The sequence below is a fragment of the Ornithorhynchus anatinus genome, chromosome 4 (genome assembly GCF_004115215.2).
Source record: "Ornithorhynchus anatinus isolate Pmale09 chromosome 4, mOrnAna1.pri.v4, whole genome shotgun sequence".
Taxonomy (NCBI): domain Eukaryota; kingdom Metazoa; phylum Chordata; class Mammalia; order Monotremata; family Ornithorhynchidae; genus Ornithorhynchus; species Ornithorhynchus anatinus.
In genome coordinates, this window is record NC_041731.1 from 15,757,321 (window position 1) to 15,777,387 (window position 20,067).

At 40.6% G+C, this 20,067-nt stretch overlaps 1 protein-coding gene across 1 annotated transcript in view; it reads right to left on the reverse strand.

Annotated features, from left to right (window-relative positions):
• Positions 1-20,067, reverse strand: part of ABCA13 (ATP binding cassette subfamily A member 13) — a 247,710-nt gene that overhangs the window by 169,206 nt on the left and 58,437 nt on the right. Inside the window, exons 22-28 of the mRNA XM_039911957.1 lie at positions 12,935-13,053; positions 12,650-12,822; positions 9,831-9,907; positions 8,062-8,183; positions 5,088-5,282; positions 3,475-3,639; positions 1,560-1,737 (exon numbers count right to left, since the gene is read on the reverse strand). Coding sequence (XP_039767891.1) covers positions 1,560-1,737; positions 3,475-3,639; positions 5,088-5,282; positions 8,062-8,183; positions 9,831-9,907; positions 12,650-12,822; positions 12,935-13,053 — 1,029 coding nt within the window. The remainder of the gene's footprint in view (positions 1-1,559; positions 1,738-3,474; positions 3,640-5,087; positions 5,283-8,061; positions 8,184-9,830; positions 9,908-12,649; positions 12,823-12,934; positions 13,054-20,067) is intronic.

Below are 20,067 nucleotides of genomic sequence, written 5' to 3' on the forward strand. Positions count from 1 at the left end.
CCCAAGCACTTAGTACAGTACTCTGCACACAGTAGTACAACTGGTTGATTAATATTTACTGAGCACATTCAGTGAACAAAGTATTTATTAATCACTTGGAATCTTCATAAAATGAAAGAATAATGCACGGTCCCTGTCCTTAAATGATTTGCACTCTGAATTACCATGACTAAATGTGCAAGGACATTGCACAGTGGAAAAGCTGGATGTTATCAATATATTTTAACTAGGTTAACTATATTATTATTATGCCACAGTACTACCTGGAACCTTCGGTGGGAAAATCATTTCCAAATGTAAATGCTTCTATAGATTCAGATAATTTTTAAATTTCAATTTAAAAGTCAAAATGCCACTGTAATATCTGGGAAGTATTCAGGAACTGTGGATCAGTTTTGAAAATGCCTTGAAATGACTTTCTATTATGTATTTTCATGAAATTAAATGCATTTCAAAATGGATAATACTTCTCTTATTTCACTGAAATTTGATTTAAGCAGCCACACACCATATATGTCCTATGTTACTTTGATTTAAGCCGGTAGAAAATGACTGGGAGCCTGTTCTCAGGCAGGGATTGTCTGTCTCTGTTGCCGAATTGTATATTCCAGTACTTAGTCCAGTGCTCTGCACACAGTAAGCACTCAGTAAATCCGACTGAAGAAGGCAATGTCATCAAAAGACATGAAAAATGGATTAAACATTTTGGTGAACCTATCTTATTAAAGCAATTAGAGAGAAGCAATGTAGGCTTTATAATCTCAAACACCTCACCTCCTCCAACCTCACCTCAGTGACCTCCTACTACATCTCCACCCACATATTTCACTCCTCTCATGCCAATTTACTCACGGTACCTCCATCTCATGAATCTCACCGCCGACCTTTCACCCACATCCTGCCCCTGGCCTGGAATGCCCTCTCTCTTCATATTCATTCTTATCTTACAGACATCTTCAAAGCTTTATTGAAGGCACATAACCTCCAAGAGGCCTTCCCTGATGAAGTCCTCATTTCCTCGTCTCCCACTCCTTTTTATGTTGCCCTGATCTGCTCCCTTTATTCACCTCCACCTTTCAGCCCCATGACACTTCTGTACAGAGCCATAATGAATTTATTTATATTAATGTTTGTCTACCCTTCTAGACTGTAAGCTCACTGTGGGCAAGAAATGTGTCTATCAACTCTGTTACAGTGTTATATTTGTATTTGCCCAGGTGCTTAGTACAGTGTCCAATAAATGTATGATTGATTGATTGACTGGCCTAGTGGATAGAGTACAGGATCGGAAGTCAGAAGAACCTGGGTTCTAATCCTGGCTCTGCCACTTGTCTGCTGTGTGACCTTGGGCAAATCTTTTAACTTCTCATATACCTTAGTTACCTCATCTGTAAAATGGGGATTAAGACTGTGAGCCACAAGTGGGACATGGACTGAATAGCTTGTATTTAACCCAGCCAGGCACATAGTAAGCACTTAACAAATGCCATGAAAGTCTATAATAATTGCAGTGCATTGCTCTACAATGAAACAATAAAAAAAATTGGTATTAGTCTTACTTGAATTTTTGGGAATGTTGAATTGTGTCTTATCCTCTTCCACAAGATCAGAAATCTTGGGCAAATTAAAGAGCATACTTGGATTGCTAAAAAAAGAAGCTTCATTTTTACAGACCATCTTCATAACTGATTGAAGGGAACCAAAGATAGAACTTCTAGACTGGACACTCTGTGGAAACTAGAAAATCAGTTCACGGAATTGGAAAGGAATAGAAGACATTAATTTCCCAAACTGACAGTATTATTATATTAACAACCATTCTTCCTTGGATAATGGATCCTATACATAAATATATTTGTGTTGTGCTTATTATTGTCAAATGACAACTTTCTTCAAAGAAATAATTCCAACATGTTCCTTTTTGACTGTTCAGAAGTAAAAGATACAGCAGTCTGATCTTATAACTATAAAAATATTAAACAAAAGATAAGCAGTTCATATCATAAGTATACCTCATACTGAGCTAAGTAAGGAGGTTAAGGAGGAGGTGGGAAGAGAGGTGTTCATCATCACTATGACACAATTCACTCACTACATTAATTTGTTTAATGTGATTTAACTTATATAAATGATCCTCTTTCATGATCAATTCTCTTCCTCCTTGTTCCGGCTCCAGCAGCACTGACTGTATTTGAAAATTTTATCCTTAAAGGTATACGGTATCAACAGGAAATTTGAACAAGCTAGCATGGACAACATTTTACCCAGAAGGGGAAAAGATTAGTGCCCACAAACCACACACACATGCACACACACACTCACAACATACATATACATAATCTAGGCTCTGTTACTTGTTTGCTTTGTGACCTTGCACAAGAGACTTTGCTTCTCTGGGCCTCGGTTAAATGTGAAATGGGAATTGAGACTGTGAGCCACATGGGACAGGGACTGCATCCTACTCAATTTGCTTGTATCCACCCCATCATTTAGTACAGTGTCTGACTCAGAGCTCAACAAATACCATCATTATTCATTTGTTCATTCAATCGTATTTTTTGAGTACTGTGTGCAAAGCACTGTACTAAGCACTTACTATTATTATTATTACACACACCCACACATTTCCAGAACCACAATCCAAATGAGTCACGCTAGTACAGTGCTGAGGAGGGAATACTGTATTCTACAGGGACTGCATCTGAAGGATTTTCTTGTATCCACCCAAACACTTTGTATGGTGCTTGGCACAGGGTACGCACTGTACAAATACCACTGTATGGTTTTTTCTAGGCATCCAAAATGGCTGTGTGAAGAGGGAACTCGAATGTGGCCTCCGTACACCACTGTTATAACTGTTATGGAAATCCAGCTACCGTCCTCTTTCCCCAGAAGAAGTGATGGTTAAGAGAGCTGTTCAGTTGAGGTCTTACAGACAAGTTGTAGCGTGGGAGGATAAGGACTTGTGTGTCCCTTGAAGGTCCAGGAATCTGCCTGATTAACAGTTATTTCCTGAGCTTCACTGGTCTGTCCTACACTGCCTGTCCACTTTGAGGAGGAGGGGCAAGATAGGGCCAGAAGAGTCCCCAAAACTTTGTCCATCGGGCAAGCCTAGGCCCAACAGAGTTTCCAGGGAATTCACCAAGGAGGGACTATTCATTCTTGGCCCCAAAACATTACCCTAATTTACAAATTGGCATCTCTCCACGTAGCTGCTTGGTGTCTAAGAAGGTCTTAGCCTGGCCAGAAGCAGGTTAAATATGGAATATTCTACAGAACGTTTATTTCCAAAAATATATCTTCCACAGGTACTGAGCCTCTAGGGAGTTCTCTGCCTTCTATTGTTCACCTGTTAAAATTTAAATTTCTTGTTTAATGTAACCCTTCTTTCTTAAGAGAGAAAAAAGACTCCAAAATGGTAAGTACATAGCATCATTAACTATCATTTCTATGTAGTGCTGGGCAAGCACATACCTGTCGAAGAGCAGGAATATCAAACAAAGCAACGTTTTTAAAGGTTTGAAGGAATTCAGGAAGGTATTCAAGAATATGTTGTGCTTTACCAAGCAAGGAGCTGATGTTGGAAACCACATCCAAGAGGGATTTAAGTAAGGTATCTGCCTCAGAAGGTATTTGAGTCTAGGAAAACGAAGAAAGAAAACTATGAAAATCATTCCAATGAGAAAAACCCACTGAGTTGTTTCACTCCTAAGGGTTCTTTTATCAATGTGGCTTCAAGCGCTTAGTGCAGTGCTCTGCACAGAGTAAGCACTCAATAAATAGACTGAATGAATAGTAAGAATGATAACACCATCAATTTATTTAGCCCTTGAACTTCAGGAATGTCGATGCAATAGGTTATAATATTATATATATAATTTATAACTATATAATTTATAGGTATATTAATGAATGCTGTGGGGCTGAGGGTAGGGTGAATATCAAATGCCCAAAGGGTATAAAGAAGCAACGTGGCTTAGTGGAAAGAGCACGGGCTTGGGAGTCAGAGGTCATGGGTTCTAATCCCAGCTCTGCTTCTAATCCGGCTCTGCCACTTATCAGCTGTGTGACTTTGGGCAAGTCACTTAACTTCTCTGGGCCTCAATTATCTCATTTGTAAAATGGGAATTGACTATGAGCCCCATATGGGACAACCTGATTACCTTGCATCAACGCCAGTGCTTAGAACAGTGCTTTGCACATAGTAAGCACTTAACAAATCCCATAATTATTATTATTATAGATCCAAGTGCATAAACAATGCAGAAGGAAGAGGGAATCAGGAAAAAGCAGGCATAATCAGGGAAGGCCTCTTCCAATGTACAAGAACTCTCTTTTAGCCTATAAACTTGAATTATTCCTTAACTGATCTATAGTAGAAACACAGTGGTCCTTTGTTATCAAAAATGATGGTGCTGATAGTAAAATTCTATCATTTTGTTCAAGAATAGTTGAAAAGACCGATGAGAGCCCCAGCAAGGAAATGACTTTCACTGGGCTGCATACGACATGTTTCCTGCTAACTCCCACAGCCACTTGATATGGAATATGATGGCCCATTATCTTTTACTGTAGACTTCATATTCCATAAAGCTCTAAAATCAATATTATTACGGATTCAGTAGAATCTTTTTAATCTAATTTCACAGCTCATACCCCATCCTTCCCCACACCAATATGTATCTATTCTTTGTCTACTTAGGTCTACTTATGTCACCCAGCTGTTTAACAGGCAAGTGGCAGAGCTGGGATTAGAACCCAGATCCTCTGATTCCCAGGCCTATGCTCTCATAATCTGGCAATAGAGGAAAGAGGTGCATTAAAGAAAAATGTTAGAGAGGTTAGAAGGCTTGGAGGGGATTTAGATAGATACATGCATAAAGGATCAACCATGCATTCTATAAGACAGGCTGGGAGCCAAAAGATATAACTATTGTACTGACCCTTCAAGCAACCTGTGGGTCCACCACCAGAAAAAATATTTTTCTGGGTGAAACACTGATCAGACCTGATTGGATCTTTTTCTGTTGTTTTGTTTTGACATTCATACATACAAAATGTGGTCAAAGAACCCTTTTTCTTCTTACTTTGTAGATGAAAGCACGTAAATTTAGGTTCTGGCCAATCACTATGAGAAGTCTGTATACATCCAAAAGAGGCAGGCTGCATAATTCTTTCACAGCTAGAGAAGTTTTGACTTCCATGGGAAACGTCAGCAGGAGATTGAGAACTTCTTCATCACATCTTCCAGCCAAAGCTACTGCAACAGTACTGTAAAGAAACTGTTTCAAACAAGGTGGCTCAGCATTGGCCTTAATTCCAAGCTATATAACCCTAGCGTGAACAAGAAAAATAGCCCCAAGAGAATGCCATCTCAGTTGAACTGAAACCACAGCTCAGGGATAAACAGGTAGATATAATGAGGTAGATGTTTCTTCGTATGTCAGGGCAACACACACATCAATTATAATACAGAGAATGGAACTTTTAAAATACCCCTCCCCTTACCTGTTTCTTTTTATGCCCACTCAAAGATATTTACTGGTTAAGCAAAATCAGAATTTGTATTCACTGCTAAAGAGGTAGATGAGGCTACGCAAATCACCTAGTTTAAACTGAAATAAAATGCATTCCAAAGGCTGACCTTTCTGAAGGTCAAGATTTCTTTTACTAAAACCTGCTGTTCCGTTCCTGACATCCTGGCTATTTGATTAGCAAGGCGTCATTCTCAAGGCCCTGAATGCATCCCTCCACAACATGTTCTACTAAGTCAAAATCCTACTTGTAAAAGAAAAGGACACCTAATTTCACAACTCTGCTCTTTGGTGGTAAATTAGTGGCAGATTAGTTCTAGAAAGCTAATACCATCACATAGTTTCAGTATCTCATTGCACCACATCCATTACCCATAAAACTAAGGGTGTCATCTCTTTTCTATGTAATGAATAGGCTTATTTCTTAAATACCTTTCACTTACACCAGCTTCTTCAGTTCTTACACTGTTATATGAAGGGCAGGTGGAAAGGACATGAAAATGAGAGTCAGGAAATCTGGGTTGAAATTAGAGCACTGATGCTGGCCTGCTTAATCTCTATGGGCCTCAGTTTACTCAATTGTTAAATGGGGAATAAGATGAATTATGGACCTTATGTTGAACAAGCACTGTGTTTGATCTCACAACCTAGCATCTAGTCCAGTGTTGAGTACATTGTAAGTACTTAATAAAATATCACATCTCTGTACCATCATTTTGATTGTTTCGCATTTAGAAGCTCAAGTGAATGAAGAAAGAGAGAATCAATCAATGCACACTATTTCACTGGCCTACTCACATCAATTGCCCTACTCAAGGGAATAGATTTTTGAGTGTTGCATCTTAGTAATTAATATATAATGGTATTATTGGAAGTTGGAGATTGAGCTAATTTAAAAATTGACCAAAAGGAAAGTTTCAAACCAGGGTCAAGAAGAAATCAGGAATGAATTAGAAAATATTTCTGTAGGAAGTTAACTCCTGCTTTCTGCTTTGCTTAATTATTTATTTGTCCAGTCACACTGGGTGATTATATTTGAATACAGGTCATATGACGTTATATGCTAAGCTCTAGTTATTCAATCACATGACCTAGTGTTTGAATCTGACACTAATTGGGCGTGACCATCACGTGATCAGCGCGATAATGAATGCTTGCTGGGAACCAACGTGTAGTGGTCATATATTGATTTTCAAGTAATGGCCACAGAGAAAAAGGATATCCTCTTTTTGGTGGCTTCAGTAGAGACACAAAGATATGCACCACCCTGTTGGAAGAGTACCCGAGACAGACCTGAAAATAGAAGGCTACATTAGCTAGGACTAATGACCTATCTTCTTTTGCAGGCATTATGTTTCCTTTGCATTATTAGGAGAATAAAGCAATGAGTCAAGTTTCCTAGAGACCAAGCAAATCAGCATCTGCTACATAGCAACCTGACTTTCGATGGGAATGCATCTCTAGTCAGTATTTTTTACCTCGACCCTGTCTTCACGGCACAGACACGGTTAGGTTCTTTTCATAATTTTCTAAATATCACTAGCAAACTCTACAGAAGATGACTGCATGTAACTATTAGGTTTTAGGATTATACCTAAGCCCTTGCACCCAAACATAATTATACAAGAGGGGAACTTCAAATAAAAATAATGAGAATCATTATAATGATAATAATATTTGTTAAATGTTTACTATGTGTCAAGCCCAGTAGTAGTTTAAGCCAGAGGGAGAATGGGTCTTTAATCCTCATTTTACAGGTGAGGCAACTGAGGCAGAGAGAAGTTAAGTGACTTGCTCAAAGTCACATAACTGGGAAGGGGCAGAGTCAGGATTCAAACTCAGGTCTCCTGACTTCCAGGCCTATGTTCTTTCCACTAGGCTTCATTAAAGTTGGAGGTCATAAAAAGCATGTCTTTAAAGGGAAATGGATCTTGCCCCATTTTGTCCCCTTAATTGCCCTTCCACCTCTTTCTTCCCTAGAGATCTTCTGACGCAAATGGACTCCTCAAAGAAGATGGAGATAATAATAATAATGATGATGATGGCATTTGTTAAGCACTTACTATGTGCCGAGCACTGTTCTAAGTGCTGCAGTAGATACAAGGTAATTAGGTTGTCCCACGTGGGGCTCACAGTCTTAATCCCCATTTTACAGATGAGGTAACAGGCACAGTGACTTGCCCAAAGTCTCACAGCTGATGAGTGGAGGAGCAGGGATTAGAACCCATAACCTCTGACTCCCAAACCCGTGCTCTTTCCACTTTGCCTCGCTGCTTCCACCGAGATCTTCTTCCAAGATTCTTCCCCTCTCATTCCTGAATTGCCCCTGAATGGCAGCTACTACTGTAATAAACACTTCATCAGGTCACAATTACACATAGACTCTTAAGGCATTCTCAAGTTTGAAAATTAGCCTTTTTAACAGAAAATAATTGCCAGACATTGCCTACAAGGAAAAGAAAAGAAACTGAAAAGCATAAAGGGGATAAAAAGCATAAAAAATAAAATGGTTTTCATTTCCTAGTACCCTTGAATGTGAGATATTTGCTTCTAAAATGCTGTTGATGGCTTCGATGGAGAGGTTAGTTGAAGAATGAAGCTCTTGTGTAAATGTGGTGATATTCTGCATGCAATCTTTTAATTTCACATCTGAAACACAAGCGAAAGAAAATAACTTTATATCTCTCCAATTTAAAAAGTCTTTCCTAGAGTTGTCATTACTGAGCAAAAAACCCTCAAATTATGAGCTACTAATGGTGACAATTTCATCTTGCAAATTTATAACCTGTTCCTTGGAAGACCACTTTACAGTCTATGGAAGATTACAGACCAATCTCCTCCGTAACCCTGTAAGTTATCATTATACCCTTCTTTTCAGATGAATTGTAAAAAGTGGCACCACGTTGATGTTTCAGGATAGTTATAGGATCTTATCTTTAAAATACATCTATATTGACTACGATGACTCTAACTGCAATCCAAATTCCACTGAGAGAAATAAGGGCAGGATGTAAAACTATACTGGTCATGGAACCTAATGAAACAGAAAGCAGAGTCCACACCTGGCTTTACTGCATTCTGGGTTGTTCACAGAGGATTAAACCTCTCACGAGAAGCCCATAAGTCCCTTTGGCACTTTGATGCTACTCCCTCCCCCATCGTCACAGCACTCATGTAAATATGCATCTGTAATTTAGCTCTTCTCTTCTTTCTGTGCTCTGCTAAGCTGAGACCAAAGAGATGAAATACATGGTCCAGTGAGAACTGAATTCCCTGCTGAGCTGATACCCAGTGGGAAATTGCAATATCCATATGACCGAGAGGATCAATAATGAACCCTGTCATTAAAGCACAAATTGCCACAAATCAAGAAATTGATGAATTACTACATCCCATGTTTTGACTAATTCATGTCTTTGGAAGATGTGTTGTGCCAGGTTTCTCTTCACTGTGATTAGAGGAATTGATTTGCTCCATCAGTTGCTTCTCCTTAGGCCATATTTCACAAGGCCATTTAGAGTTCACCAGATTCCCCCTGCAAGTTCACTGACTTCCTTTCCTTTGGATAATTTTTCAGAGCCACTTTCATATCTCAGAAAAGAAAGGGCAGTAAAGGCAGAAAATGAATCCTGAACCTGAATCTGTAAATAAACAGCAATCCTCCACCTCTTCTCCTCTGACATTTGTTTTATACATTACCATAAATAATCTCTCAGAAAGGTGCTGCTTTTCATAACGAGAAGGTAAGGAAAATCTTTTCAGGCATTTGCTTTAAATATCCCAAGTGAGGAGCCACTTAATTCACTATGAAATATTTCAATTTGCTCTATATAAGCCAAAGGTTTTCTGTAAGAAGGGGACCCACACAATATCCATCTTTTTCTCTGTACTTGTAAACATACCTTTCACCCCTGGTTGTATTTCCTTTTTTTAAAATAACTGTTAGAAGAACATGACTGTGGTCAGGGGGCTTGAGACACTTCTGGATAGTGGAACAATGCATTCCTATAAATTGCTCTAAAACATCCTGGAACACCCTCCCTCCTCAAATCCAACAGACAATTACTCTCCTCCCCTTAAAAACCTTATTAAAGGAACATCTCTTCCATGAGGCCTTCCCAGGCTAAGCCCCTCCTTTCCTCTTCGCCAACTCCCTTCTTCTTCACCCTGATCGAATGAGTGAATAAAAACCTAATTTAGCTCTGGTCCAGTGTGTGACCATGCACTGGGGAAAGTCTAGTTAATGATGCTTTCCTCTGACTCGTCTCACATCCCTGAAGCAAACAATGAACTCACCGCTCATAATGCTGAAATTGCTAAGGAAAGCTGCAGTGGGATCTCTAGACAAAGGTTCCTCAAGGCTTTTGGCCAACCTGAAATGGGAATACATCTGTTTGAATGAATGCTCTGTAAAATAATTTCATAGTCAATAATGACACATCCAAGGTGTTGATCAGTTGCCGATTTCTCATTTGCCTGAAATTCTGCATAAAATGAAATGAATACACCGTTAACGGTCTCTACACTTAAATGTATTAATACCAATTTTTCAAATAGAATTGTTTTCTATGAGTCCCAGCAAAGGCAAATGAGGACATTATAAATTACATATTGGCAATGCATTCAAGAAGCAAGTATAATTTTTGAGATGATTTCCCAGTGGAAAATCCAGTTTTTATTAGATTTGGCTGGGGCAAAGCAAACTTACAGACTGAGAGGACTGTTCGAAGATAAACCTAAGTGAGCCATGAATTGCTAGTCGTGATTCAGAGGTTACTTCACGAACCCTGAAATTAAACACCCACCTGAAACACTCAGAGTTGAGATTTTCCACCTACTGCAAGCTGTTCCCCATTTCCTTGCTATCTTAAGAAATCTGAAAAAATAAAGGCTTCATCTACCTCTTGGTGGGTCTCTGTCCCTCTATTTCTGGTCTATCGACATGTCTCTCTCAATGGCTTTCTGACTTTGTTTTTGAGTTTCTCTGGCTCCGTCTCCCTCTCTTACCCAACTGCCTTTCAGTCAATCAGTCCCAAAATTGTACTTGCAGAACACCCTCTGTGAGCAGAGCACTCTACTAAGTACTTGAGAAATACAATAGAGTAACAAGACATGATATCTCCTTCAGTGGGCTTCAAATCTAGTAAGGGAGACAGGCATATAATTTAACAGATAGAAGAGAAAGGAAAATGGATACAGTGATAAGTACGGGCTGAAAGAGTGGGGCAGTGAGGCATTTACCACTGGAGTTTTTTGCCTCAAGTCACCCAGTCTGGCTCAAAAACTGGGTAGAATTGAGTAGGGGGGCAGGGGGACTTAGGGTGATAGAATTTTTATGACACGATTGGCTTCTAACTGACTTGAAGATCTTGGTAGGACTGTTCTCATCCCTTGGCCAGCTCCTTTCTGATACCACTGAAAAAAAAGATCATATCTAGCCTGGCTAACTCCACTGCTGATCCCAATCAGAACTCTCCCATCTGAAGGAGTCGGAGGCTGATGAGGATGAAAGGGGGCCGAGTGGGAGTAACTTAAAATGTCCAAATAGATTTAAGTAACCTAAAATTGGATGGATGTTTGGGTACTAGTGAAGCATTTGGAGGTAAAGCTAAAGCTTAATGGTTTTAAAAGGTTTACTCTTGTCTGTGTAGTGCACGCCCCACTATCTCTACAACAGTGATTGATGCTGAGTTTTTCTTAAGTACAGGCCAATTTCACATGTTTCTATTAAAATATTCTCATCAGAAATATGCTTAAACCTTTGGAGTCATGTTCCATAGTGCTCTTAGAGTAGTTTTCAGAACATAAAAAAAAAGATTCACTTCCAGGACATGTCAATAATAATAATGATAGTGGCATTTGAAGTACTTTCTACATGCCTGGCACTGGAGAAGATAAAATAGAAGCATATTGGACACAATCCCTGTCCCATCTGGGGCTCACAGTTAAAGGAGGGAGTCAATGTAGTGGATCCCCATTTTATAGAAGAGGAAACTGAGGCACAACATCATACATGATGCAAGTGGTGGAGCCAAGATTAGAACTCAGGTCCTCTGACTCCTACACTCATGATCTTTCCAGAAAGCAATTCTCCTTCGTATTTGTCAGTGTTTATTACTAATTTATATGAGGTATGACACATTGTTTCTTTCTTTTTTTAATTTGGTTCACTGCTCTCTAGAAGTATTTCCAGCATAGATATTTCCTGAGCGCTTAATGTGTACAGAGCACTGTACTAAGCATTCAAGAGTAATAATAATAATATTAATTAATATTTATGGTATTTGTTAAGCACTTCCTATGTGCAGGGCTCTGTTCTAAGCACTGGGGTAGTTACAAGGCTATCCCATGTGGGGCTCACAGTTTTAATCCCCATTTTACAGGTGAGTAACTGAGGCACAGAGAAGTTAAGTGGCTTTCCCGAGGTCACATAGCAGACAGGTGGCGGAGCTAGGATTAGAACTCATGTCCTCTGACTCTTCTTTCCACTGATGGACACCATGCCTGCCCACCAGGAAATTACAGACTAGAGAAGAGACATTTGTTACCAATTTCCAGTGAGCCATTCAAGATCTTCAGAAGTAGATTGTTACCGAGACTTCCAAAGATTCTGGTGTAGCTCAACTATTGAGTACCCCTGCTTCATTTATATGGCAAATGGACTTATGTTGCATAAATATTGGAAATATCCTACTTGAAAATTTGCATGAGGCACACCACCCACTAGCCTTCATCATTTTATTTCCGGTCTGAATTAATTTTCTTTTTATTCTAGCTAAGGTACAAAGATATTTTGGGACCACCTCATAGTAAACACGTAATTTATATGTATATTCAATTGTACATTCAATTCCTTACACTTTCATATCTCTCTCCCCCATTAGAGTGTAAGCACTTTGGGAATCTTGCTTCTGGTTGCACGTTTCCTAGCAATTAGCATAATACTTTACACCCAGTAGGTGTTTAAGAAAGAGTATTAAAACTATAAGAAATAACATTAAGACAACTACCAACTGCTGGTAATCAATATGTATAACTATCCTGAAAATGTAAATGATTTGCAGGTGTCACAATTTTAACATGAGCTAAAAATGAAATGAAAATCAGGACTTTACTTCTGCATGTGTTGTTGGATCTCCTCTAACATCAGGTGACAATGACAATCTCTGCCAGTAGCATGTTCCAAATTTCCCTTCCAGGTCAGCAAGGTGAAGGAAAGCTTCTTGCTAGCATTTATAAAGGTTTCACAGCTTCCATGAATGGGAGAGGTCCAGTTTCTTTTAATCTCCTATAAAAAGGGAATGGCCCATGTCAGAAAGGTGCCCAATTATATTCTTTCAATCAATTCGGGTAAAGACATTTCAATTAGATTAGCAATTGGAAAAGAAATTTTTACCAACCTGGTAATGGTCAGCTACCAAACTGATTCCTCGAATTACCGAGAAGAGGATCTGCCTTGTTAAATTCTCCTCACAGCTCATAAAAGCACACATACTGTCTCTAATAAAAGTAGGTTCATCTACCGGAAGAAACACAGGGAAGCACTGTAATCAATTAAAAATATCCATTATATTTTTTGACTACCATCACAAATGAGTCAGTACTTAAAAAGAAAGAAGGAGAGAACACTAAAATCTAGATCATAAAGACTTATTAAATCAATGAAATGCAATTTAAAAAAACTTCATTTGGATGATCATCCCATAATCTACATTTTAGACCCAACATTATGTCCTAAAGCTCTACAAGAGGTTATTTGCCCTTCTGCTTTAAGCCATGTAGGCTGATAAGCATCTACTATTTTCTTAAAGATTTTATAGGCTGGAGGCTCCACAACCTTCTTGGTACCTGATTCCACTGTTTTATTGGAAGCTAGAAATTTCATTAGAAGTTATTACAAGTTCTACTTTATTTCCACTAATTATCTCTTGTCTTAATTAAAGCCCATTTCCTTTCTGGTATTTGTTAAGAGGTATGTGTCAAACATTAAGTACTGGGGTAAGTCCAAGTCAATTGGATCTGAAACACAATTCCTGTCTCTCGTGGTGCTCACAGTCTTAAGTGAGAGGGAGAACAGGTATTGAATCCCCATTTTACAGTTGAAGAAACTGAGGCACAGAAAAGTTAAGCAACTTGCCCATGGTCCTCACTCTTTCCAAGAAGACATGCTGCTTCGCTGTTCAGTCCTCAGTATACATGGAGAACATAGCTTCCCTCCCATAAAGCCCTTGATACTTCTGAAGAGAATAATTGTTTCCCATCTCTTAAGATGACTTTCTTCCCTGACTCAATATATGTTCCAGCCTCCACAATGATTTTGTGTGTGTGTGCGTGTGTGTGTGAATGTGTTCTGCTCTCTGGCTCCTTTCCAGTTTCTTTACATTCTTTAAAAGTGTCATGGCCAAAATTGGGCACAGTTCTTTATTCTGCCTAGCTAGGGAATATGTCTACCAACTCTGTTATATTGTACTTTAAGTGCTTACTACAGTACTCTGCACACAGTAAGCACTCAGTAAATACAATGGATCAATTGATTGCCTCTGGACAGTTCCTCACTGCATCATGGTGCTACCATCTTAGAGCCATTAATAATTCTGGAAGTTGCAATTCCATGAGTCAGCACAACTATGAATAAACTGTGAAGAAACTTTGAATTTAAGATCAGAGATAAGTGAACAGTTTCCAGAGACCAATTCTTCTGGCTTCTAGAATACTCTCTTCTACTTTACATCTCAGTCTCCATACCAATAAGTACTCTTCATTCGCTGGAGGCCACATAGGTCAACTGGTACCAAAAGCCACCTTCCTCTTCCTACTGAATACCTCCAATCTGCACAATTTACAGAACACTGGGCCAGTTAATAGCTGACATTGGTTCGTGGTGAAGGACTCTGCCTGTATTTTCACTTACTTAGAGTACAGGCTTTGATGTATTTTCACTTAGTCCTTGTGTACAAAAAATAGGGCAAGAATTTACTTATTCATTAGAGTAACAATTGTAAGCCAGACTCAGGAGTACAATAAAGACAGAGCTCAAACAATTGCCTCAGTCTGTCCCCTCCCAGAGAGAATCGAATGGAAAAACTCTACTCCCGCAGGAATCCCCACTCCCTAACAGAAAGCTAATCTCTGTTAGGGGTCCATTACTTATCTGTTGGTCCTCCCTGGATCATCTGGAGAAGAGCCAATCAGAGAAAAGATTAAGGAAAAAAGAGCAGGTGAGCTAAGAGGAAGGAAGGCAGGTGAGTATGTTGTGGTGGAGGCAGAATATTGGGATATTGAGGGGAAGGAAACTGAGTGTAACTGGGAATTGAATACACAGAATCCTCTCTGGTAATCCTGGAACTAGGACACAGAGAGAGGGCTTGAGAAGTGAAAATTACCCAAAGAGGTTGTTCTCAGCAAGGAAGTTGTTCAGATAGACCTGCTGAGGTGGAGGACCTAAGAAGTGCTTCTTGCATGAGAATCCAAGGGGCTTCAACAGGAGCACTGTTATATCAGAGTGAATGTGTGTGTTAAGAAATACCTCAAATTATTCATACCTTGTAACTAATAAGCAGTATTTGCTAAGTCCAACATCTATTAAAAGCCAGTACTCTATCAATCATTGCTGATTGTTGAGCACTTATTGTGTGTAGAGAACTCTACTAAATTCTTGAGGTGTACAGTATGATAGAGTTGGTAGACATAATCCCCTGACTACCAGGAATTTTGAGACTATTGGGAAAGACAGGCATAATTCTTATCTTCCCATCTAATCCCTGTCCATCCTCTCACTCTCTCATCACTGTTATGGCACCACAATTGTCCTTTCTCACAAGCCGGTGACCATGGCATTAACTTTGATTCCTCTTGCTCTTGTTCCACCCACATATTCAAGCCATTACTAAATCCTGTCAGTTGTACCTTCACAACATTGCCAAAATCCATCCCTTCCTCTCCGTCAAAACTGTGACCACATTAGTGCAGTTGATTATTTTATCAGCCTCCTTGTGGACCTCCCTGCCTCCTGTCCCTCCCCAGTCCAGTCCAAAATCCATCCTGCTGCCAGAAACATTTTCCTTCAAATACGTTCAGACCAAGTTTCTCCACTCCTCAAGAAACTCGGGTGGTTGCCCATCCACCTCAGCATCAAACAAAAGCTCCCCACCACTGGCCTTAAAGTACTTAATCACCTTGCCCGCTCCTACCTCACGGCGTTACTCTCCTACTACAACCCAGCCCGCACACTTCATTCCTCTAATGTTCACCTTCTCACTGTACCTTGATCTCATCTATCTCACCACTGGCCTGCCTCTGCCCTGGAACACCCTCCCTCCTTCAGACAGATAATTGCTTTCCCCCCATCAGAGCCATATTGAAGGCATATTATCCTCCCAAAAGCCTTTCCTGACTAAGCCCTCCTCTCCTCTTCTCCCCTTCCTTCTACACCACTCTTACTTGCTCCTTCATTCATTATAATAATAATATTATTATTATAAAAGGAAATTACAGGTAAAGAAAATGGCATAGTGTAAGGCTTTGTACAAAAGTGTTGTGAGTGGATATTAAGTGTTTAAGGGGTACAGAGCCACGTGCATAGAAAATGCAGAAGTGGGGGAAATAGGGGGAAAAGGAGTTAAGTCAGGGAAAGTCTCTTAGAGAAGATATGATTTAAATAGGGCTTTAAAAATAGGGGGACTTCTGGTCTGTTGGATATGAAGAGGGAGGGAGTTCCAGGCCAGAAGAAGTATGTAGACAAGGAGATGCTGACAAGATAGATAAAAATTGAGGTTCAACGAGGTGATTGGCAATAGAGGAGTGAAATGTGCAGGCTGGATTTTAATAGAAGATCAGTGGAGAGAGAAAACAGATTGAGTGCCTTAAAGCCAATGAAATGGAGTTTCTATTAGATATGGAAGTATAAGGGCAACCACTGGAGGTTTTTGAGGAGTAGGGAGATGTGAACTGCATGTTTTTACCGTATTTACCACAGCATTTATTGCACTGCCTTATACTTTGTGCTTAATAAATTTAACTGATAATAACCATTATAATCTTCATGATTTGCCTTCATAAATTTGAGGTTCAGAGTGGTATCCTGCACCTGTGAAACTAATGCAAGTTAAACTGTAAAGACAAGCCGAGAGCCAAGTTTCAAAGGCATAAGACACTTTAACAAGGTCATGATCCAAATTAGAGGAGGGTGCATGACTGATGCTTGCTAAAGAAAATGCTACTTTGGAACTGAGGAAGAGGAAGAGCAAAAAAAAAAAAGCCTTTCAACAGTCAGTCCTTTTTATGTAGTGTTGGCTGACTGGACAGTGAAAATCCCTTAGCCATTTGGGGTGCTCAACTAAAGAGTCAGTGGGTGGTGACGGTGAATGGAGGTAGGTCATTCTTAAAAGTGTTCTACAAACCACCTGTGTCCTGGAAAGGAAAAGCATGAGGGTTTAGGACCCAACAAATACTTCTGAGTACCTAGGCTCTCTTTCAAGTGATTGTAGGGTTTCTCTAGCTGAAAGGAAGCCAGGAAAATCCCCAAACCATAATAAGGGCATACCCCAAGTTACAGCCATTCCACAGTACATGCAGTTCAAAGATACAGCCAGTGCTTTTTGTTGCTTTAACTCACACAACTGCCAGTTTGGCCACCTCGTTGAACTAGATGAAGTGTTGCAGGTAAATACAATCTCTCCCCACTCCCTCCTCGCTGGGATGAGATCAGCCATCCATAAGAATGGATCTTGGAGAAGGTTCTGCCCAGTTTGAGCCAGATGTTAAAGGTGTCTGAACGCCCCCCACCCTGTAGACCGCCAAAGCAACTGTTTAACTGGGGAGACAATTCAGAAATGGATAATGCAGGAGTCAATAGGTTAACTGCATTCAGAGGAATCCTCCAATGAGAACGTTATAGAACTTTGGCAATTCATCATAGTAAATTTCAAAATAGATGAAAAGATGTTATGGTTTCTCCACCACCAGTTAAGATTTGGAGATTCAATAATCTTGCAGTTATTTTCAAGAAAGTGGATGCACTTATAAAGATGATACAAGAAGGCCCCGATGAAGAGAAGCATTGATAAATGTGCAGAAGTGTTCAGAAGGAGTTAGCCACCTGCAAGGTACTTAATGAAGAAAAGAAGAAAATTGTAGTTCAACCCAATTTGGACAAATTTCTCACTTTGGCTGACACATCACTATCCCAGTGAGAAGAACAAGCTTCTACTTCAGCAACCCCCTACAAAGACTTAAAATCATTCCACATCTGCTGTATTTGCTAACACTGTAAAGCTTTACAATCCTTTAATGAAGTTTAAATTATAATTTAATGATGTTTAAAGTTACAGTAAATAGCAGGCAAAATATTTTCATATTTTTATAGCATCGTGGCTTAGTGGGTAGGCACAGGCCTGGGAGTCAGCAGGACCTGGGCTCTAATCCCAGCTCTGCCACATGTCTGCTGTGTGACCTCAGGCAAGTCGCTTAACTTCTCTGGGCCTCAGTTACCTCATCTGTAAAATAGGGATTAAGAATGTGAGCCCTATGAGAGACAGAGACTGTGTCCACCCTGATTAAATTGTATCCACCCCAGTGCTTTAAACAGTGCTTGGCACATAGTAAGCACTTAACAAGTACCATAAGGATTGTTGAAAGGGTTCCTAAATTATAACATCCCTCATAGTACATCATCCACAGTGGCAATCTATTTTCCAGGAGAAAAACCCTATTGTATGATCCAGGCTCTGTCATTTGCCTGATGTGTTTTATGTGTTTGTTTTCCCCCATTTAGACTGTGTCTCTACTTTCTCCTATTTACCACAGCATTTATTGCAGTGCCTTGTACACTGTGCTTCATAAATTTAACTAATACTGATAATTACAATCTGAATGATTTGCCGTCATAAATTTGAAGCTCAGAGAGATTTTTGGTGAAACTAAATGCAAGTTAAACTGTAAAGAAAAGCTAATAGTCATATTTTAAAGAGATAACTTTAAGAAGATTGTGGTCAATACAGAGTATAATTCATTTGTTCACTCAGTTGTATTAATTGAGCACTTACTGTGTACAGAGCACTGTACTAAGTGCTTGGAAAGTACAATTCGGCAAGAGATAGAGACAATCCCTGCCCACACCGGGTTTACAGTCTAGAAGGTGGGAGACAGACATCAAAACATCTATCAAAACATCTATCAAAACATCTGCTATCCCTCCTCGACTCTGTCGACCTCCTCCTCCACCATACCGCGCCCACTCACCGACTCGGTCACACCCTCGATCTCGTCATCTCCTACCGCTGCACTATCTCCTCCCTCACCGACTCTGAAATCCCTCTCTCTGACCATAACCTTCTCACCTGCCTCACCTCTCACACTCCCTCCCCATGCAAATCTTCGCTACTGCCCCACAGAGACTTCTGCTCTCTCGATCCCATCCGTCTTTCCAATAGCATCTCTCCTCACCTTGCCGCCCTGTCCTCTCTTCCCACTCTCGACGATCAGGTCTCCGCTCTCAACTTCACCCTCTCTACTCATCTCGACTCTCTCGCCTCCCGTCCCTCCGCCGCTCTCGCTTCAATAACCCACAGCCCTGGATCACCTCCTCCGTCCGCCTCCTATGCTCCTATGCTCGAGCTGCCGAGCGCTGCTGGCGAAAGTCCAAGCACCAAGCCGACCTCACACACTTCAAATTTATCCTTTCCTGCCTTAACTCTGCCCTCTCCTCCACCAGGCAAAGCTTCTTCTCCTCCCTCATCGACACGCATGCCCGTCACCCCCGCCGATTGTTCCGGACCTTTAACTCTCTCCTTAGGCCCCCTGTTCCTCCCCCTCCCCCATCTCTCACCCCTAATGATCTGGCCACCTATTTCCTCACGAAAATCAACACAATCAGGTCTGAGCTCCCCAAAGTCACCCCTCCGCATCTCCCCTCCCCACCCACCAACCCTCTCCCCTACTTTCCCATCCTTCCCTGCAGTATCCTCAGAGGAGATCTCCTCCCTCCTCGCAAGTGCCACCCCCTCCACCTGCGCCTCGGACCCCATTCCCTCTCACCTTATTAAAACGATCGCCCCTGCCCTCCTCCCTTCCTTAACTTCTATTTTTAACCACTCAATCTCCAATGGCTCCTTCCCCGCTGCCTTCAAACATGCCCACGTCTCCCCCATCCTAAAAAAACCCGCTCTTGACCCCACTTCCCCCTCCAGTTATCACCCTATCTCCCTACTACCCTTCCTTTCCAAAATCCTAGAACGGGTCGTCTACAATCGATGCTTAGAATTCCTTAACTCCCATTCTCTCCTGGACCCCCTCCAATCTTGCTTCCGTCCCCTCCACTCTACCGAGACTGCTCTCTCTAAGGTCACCCATGACCTCCTTCTTGCCAAATCCAATGGCTCCTACTCCATTCTAATACTCCTTGACCTCTCTGCTGCCTTTGACACTGTCGACCATCCCCTCCTTCTCCATACTTTATCTCACCTTGGCTTCACGGACTCCGTCCTCTCCTGGTTCTCCTCTTACCTCTCTGGCCAGTCATTCTCGGTCTCCTTTG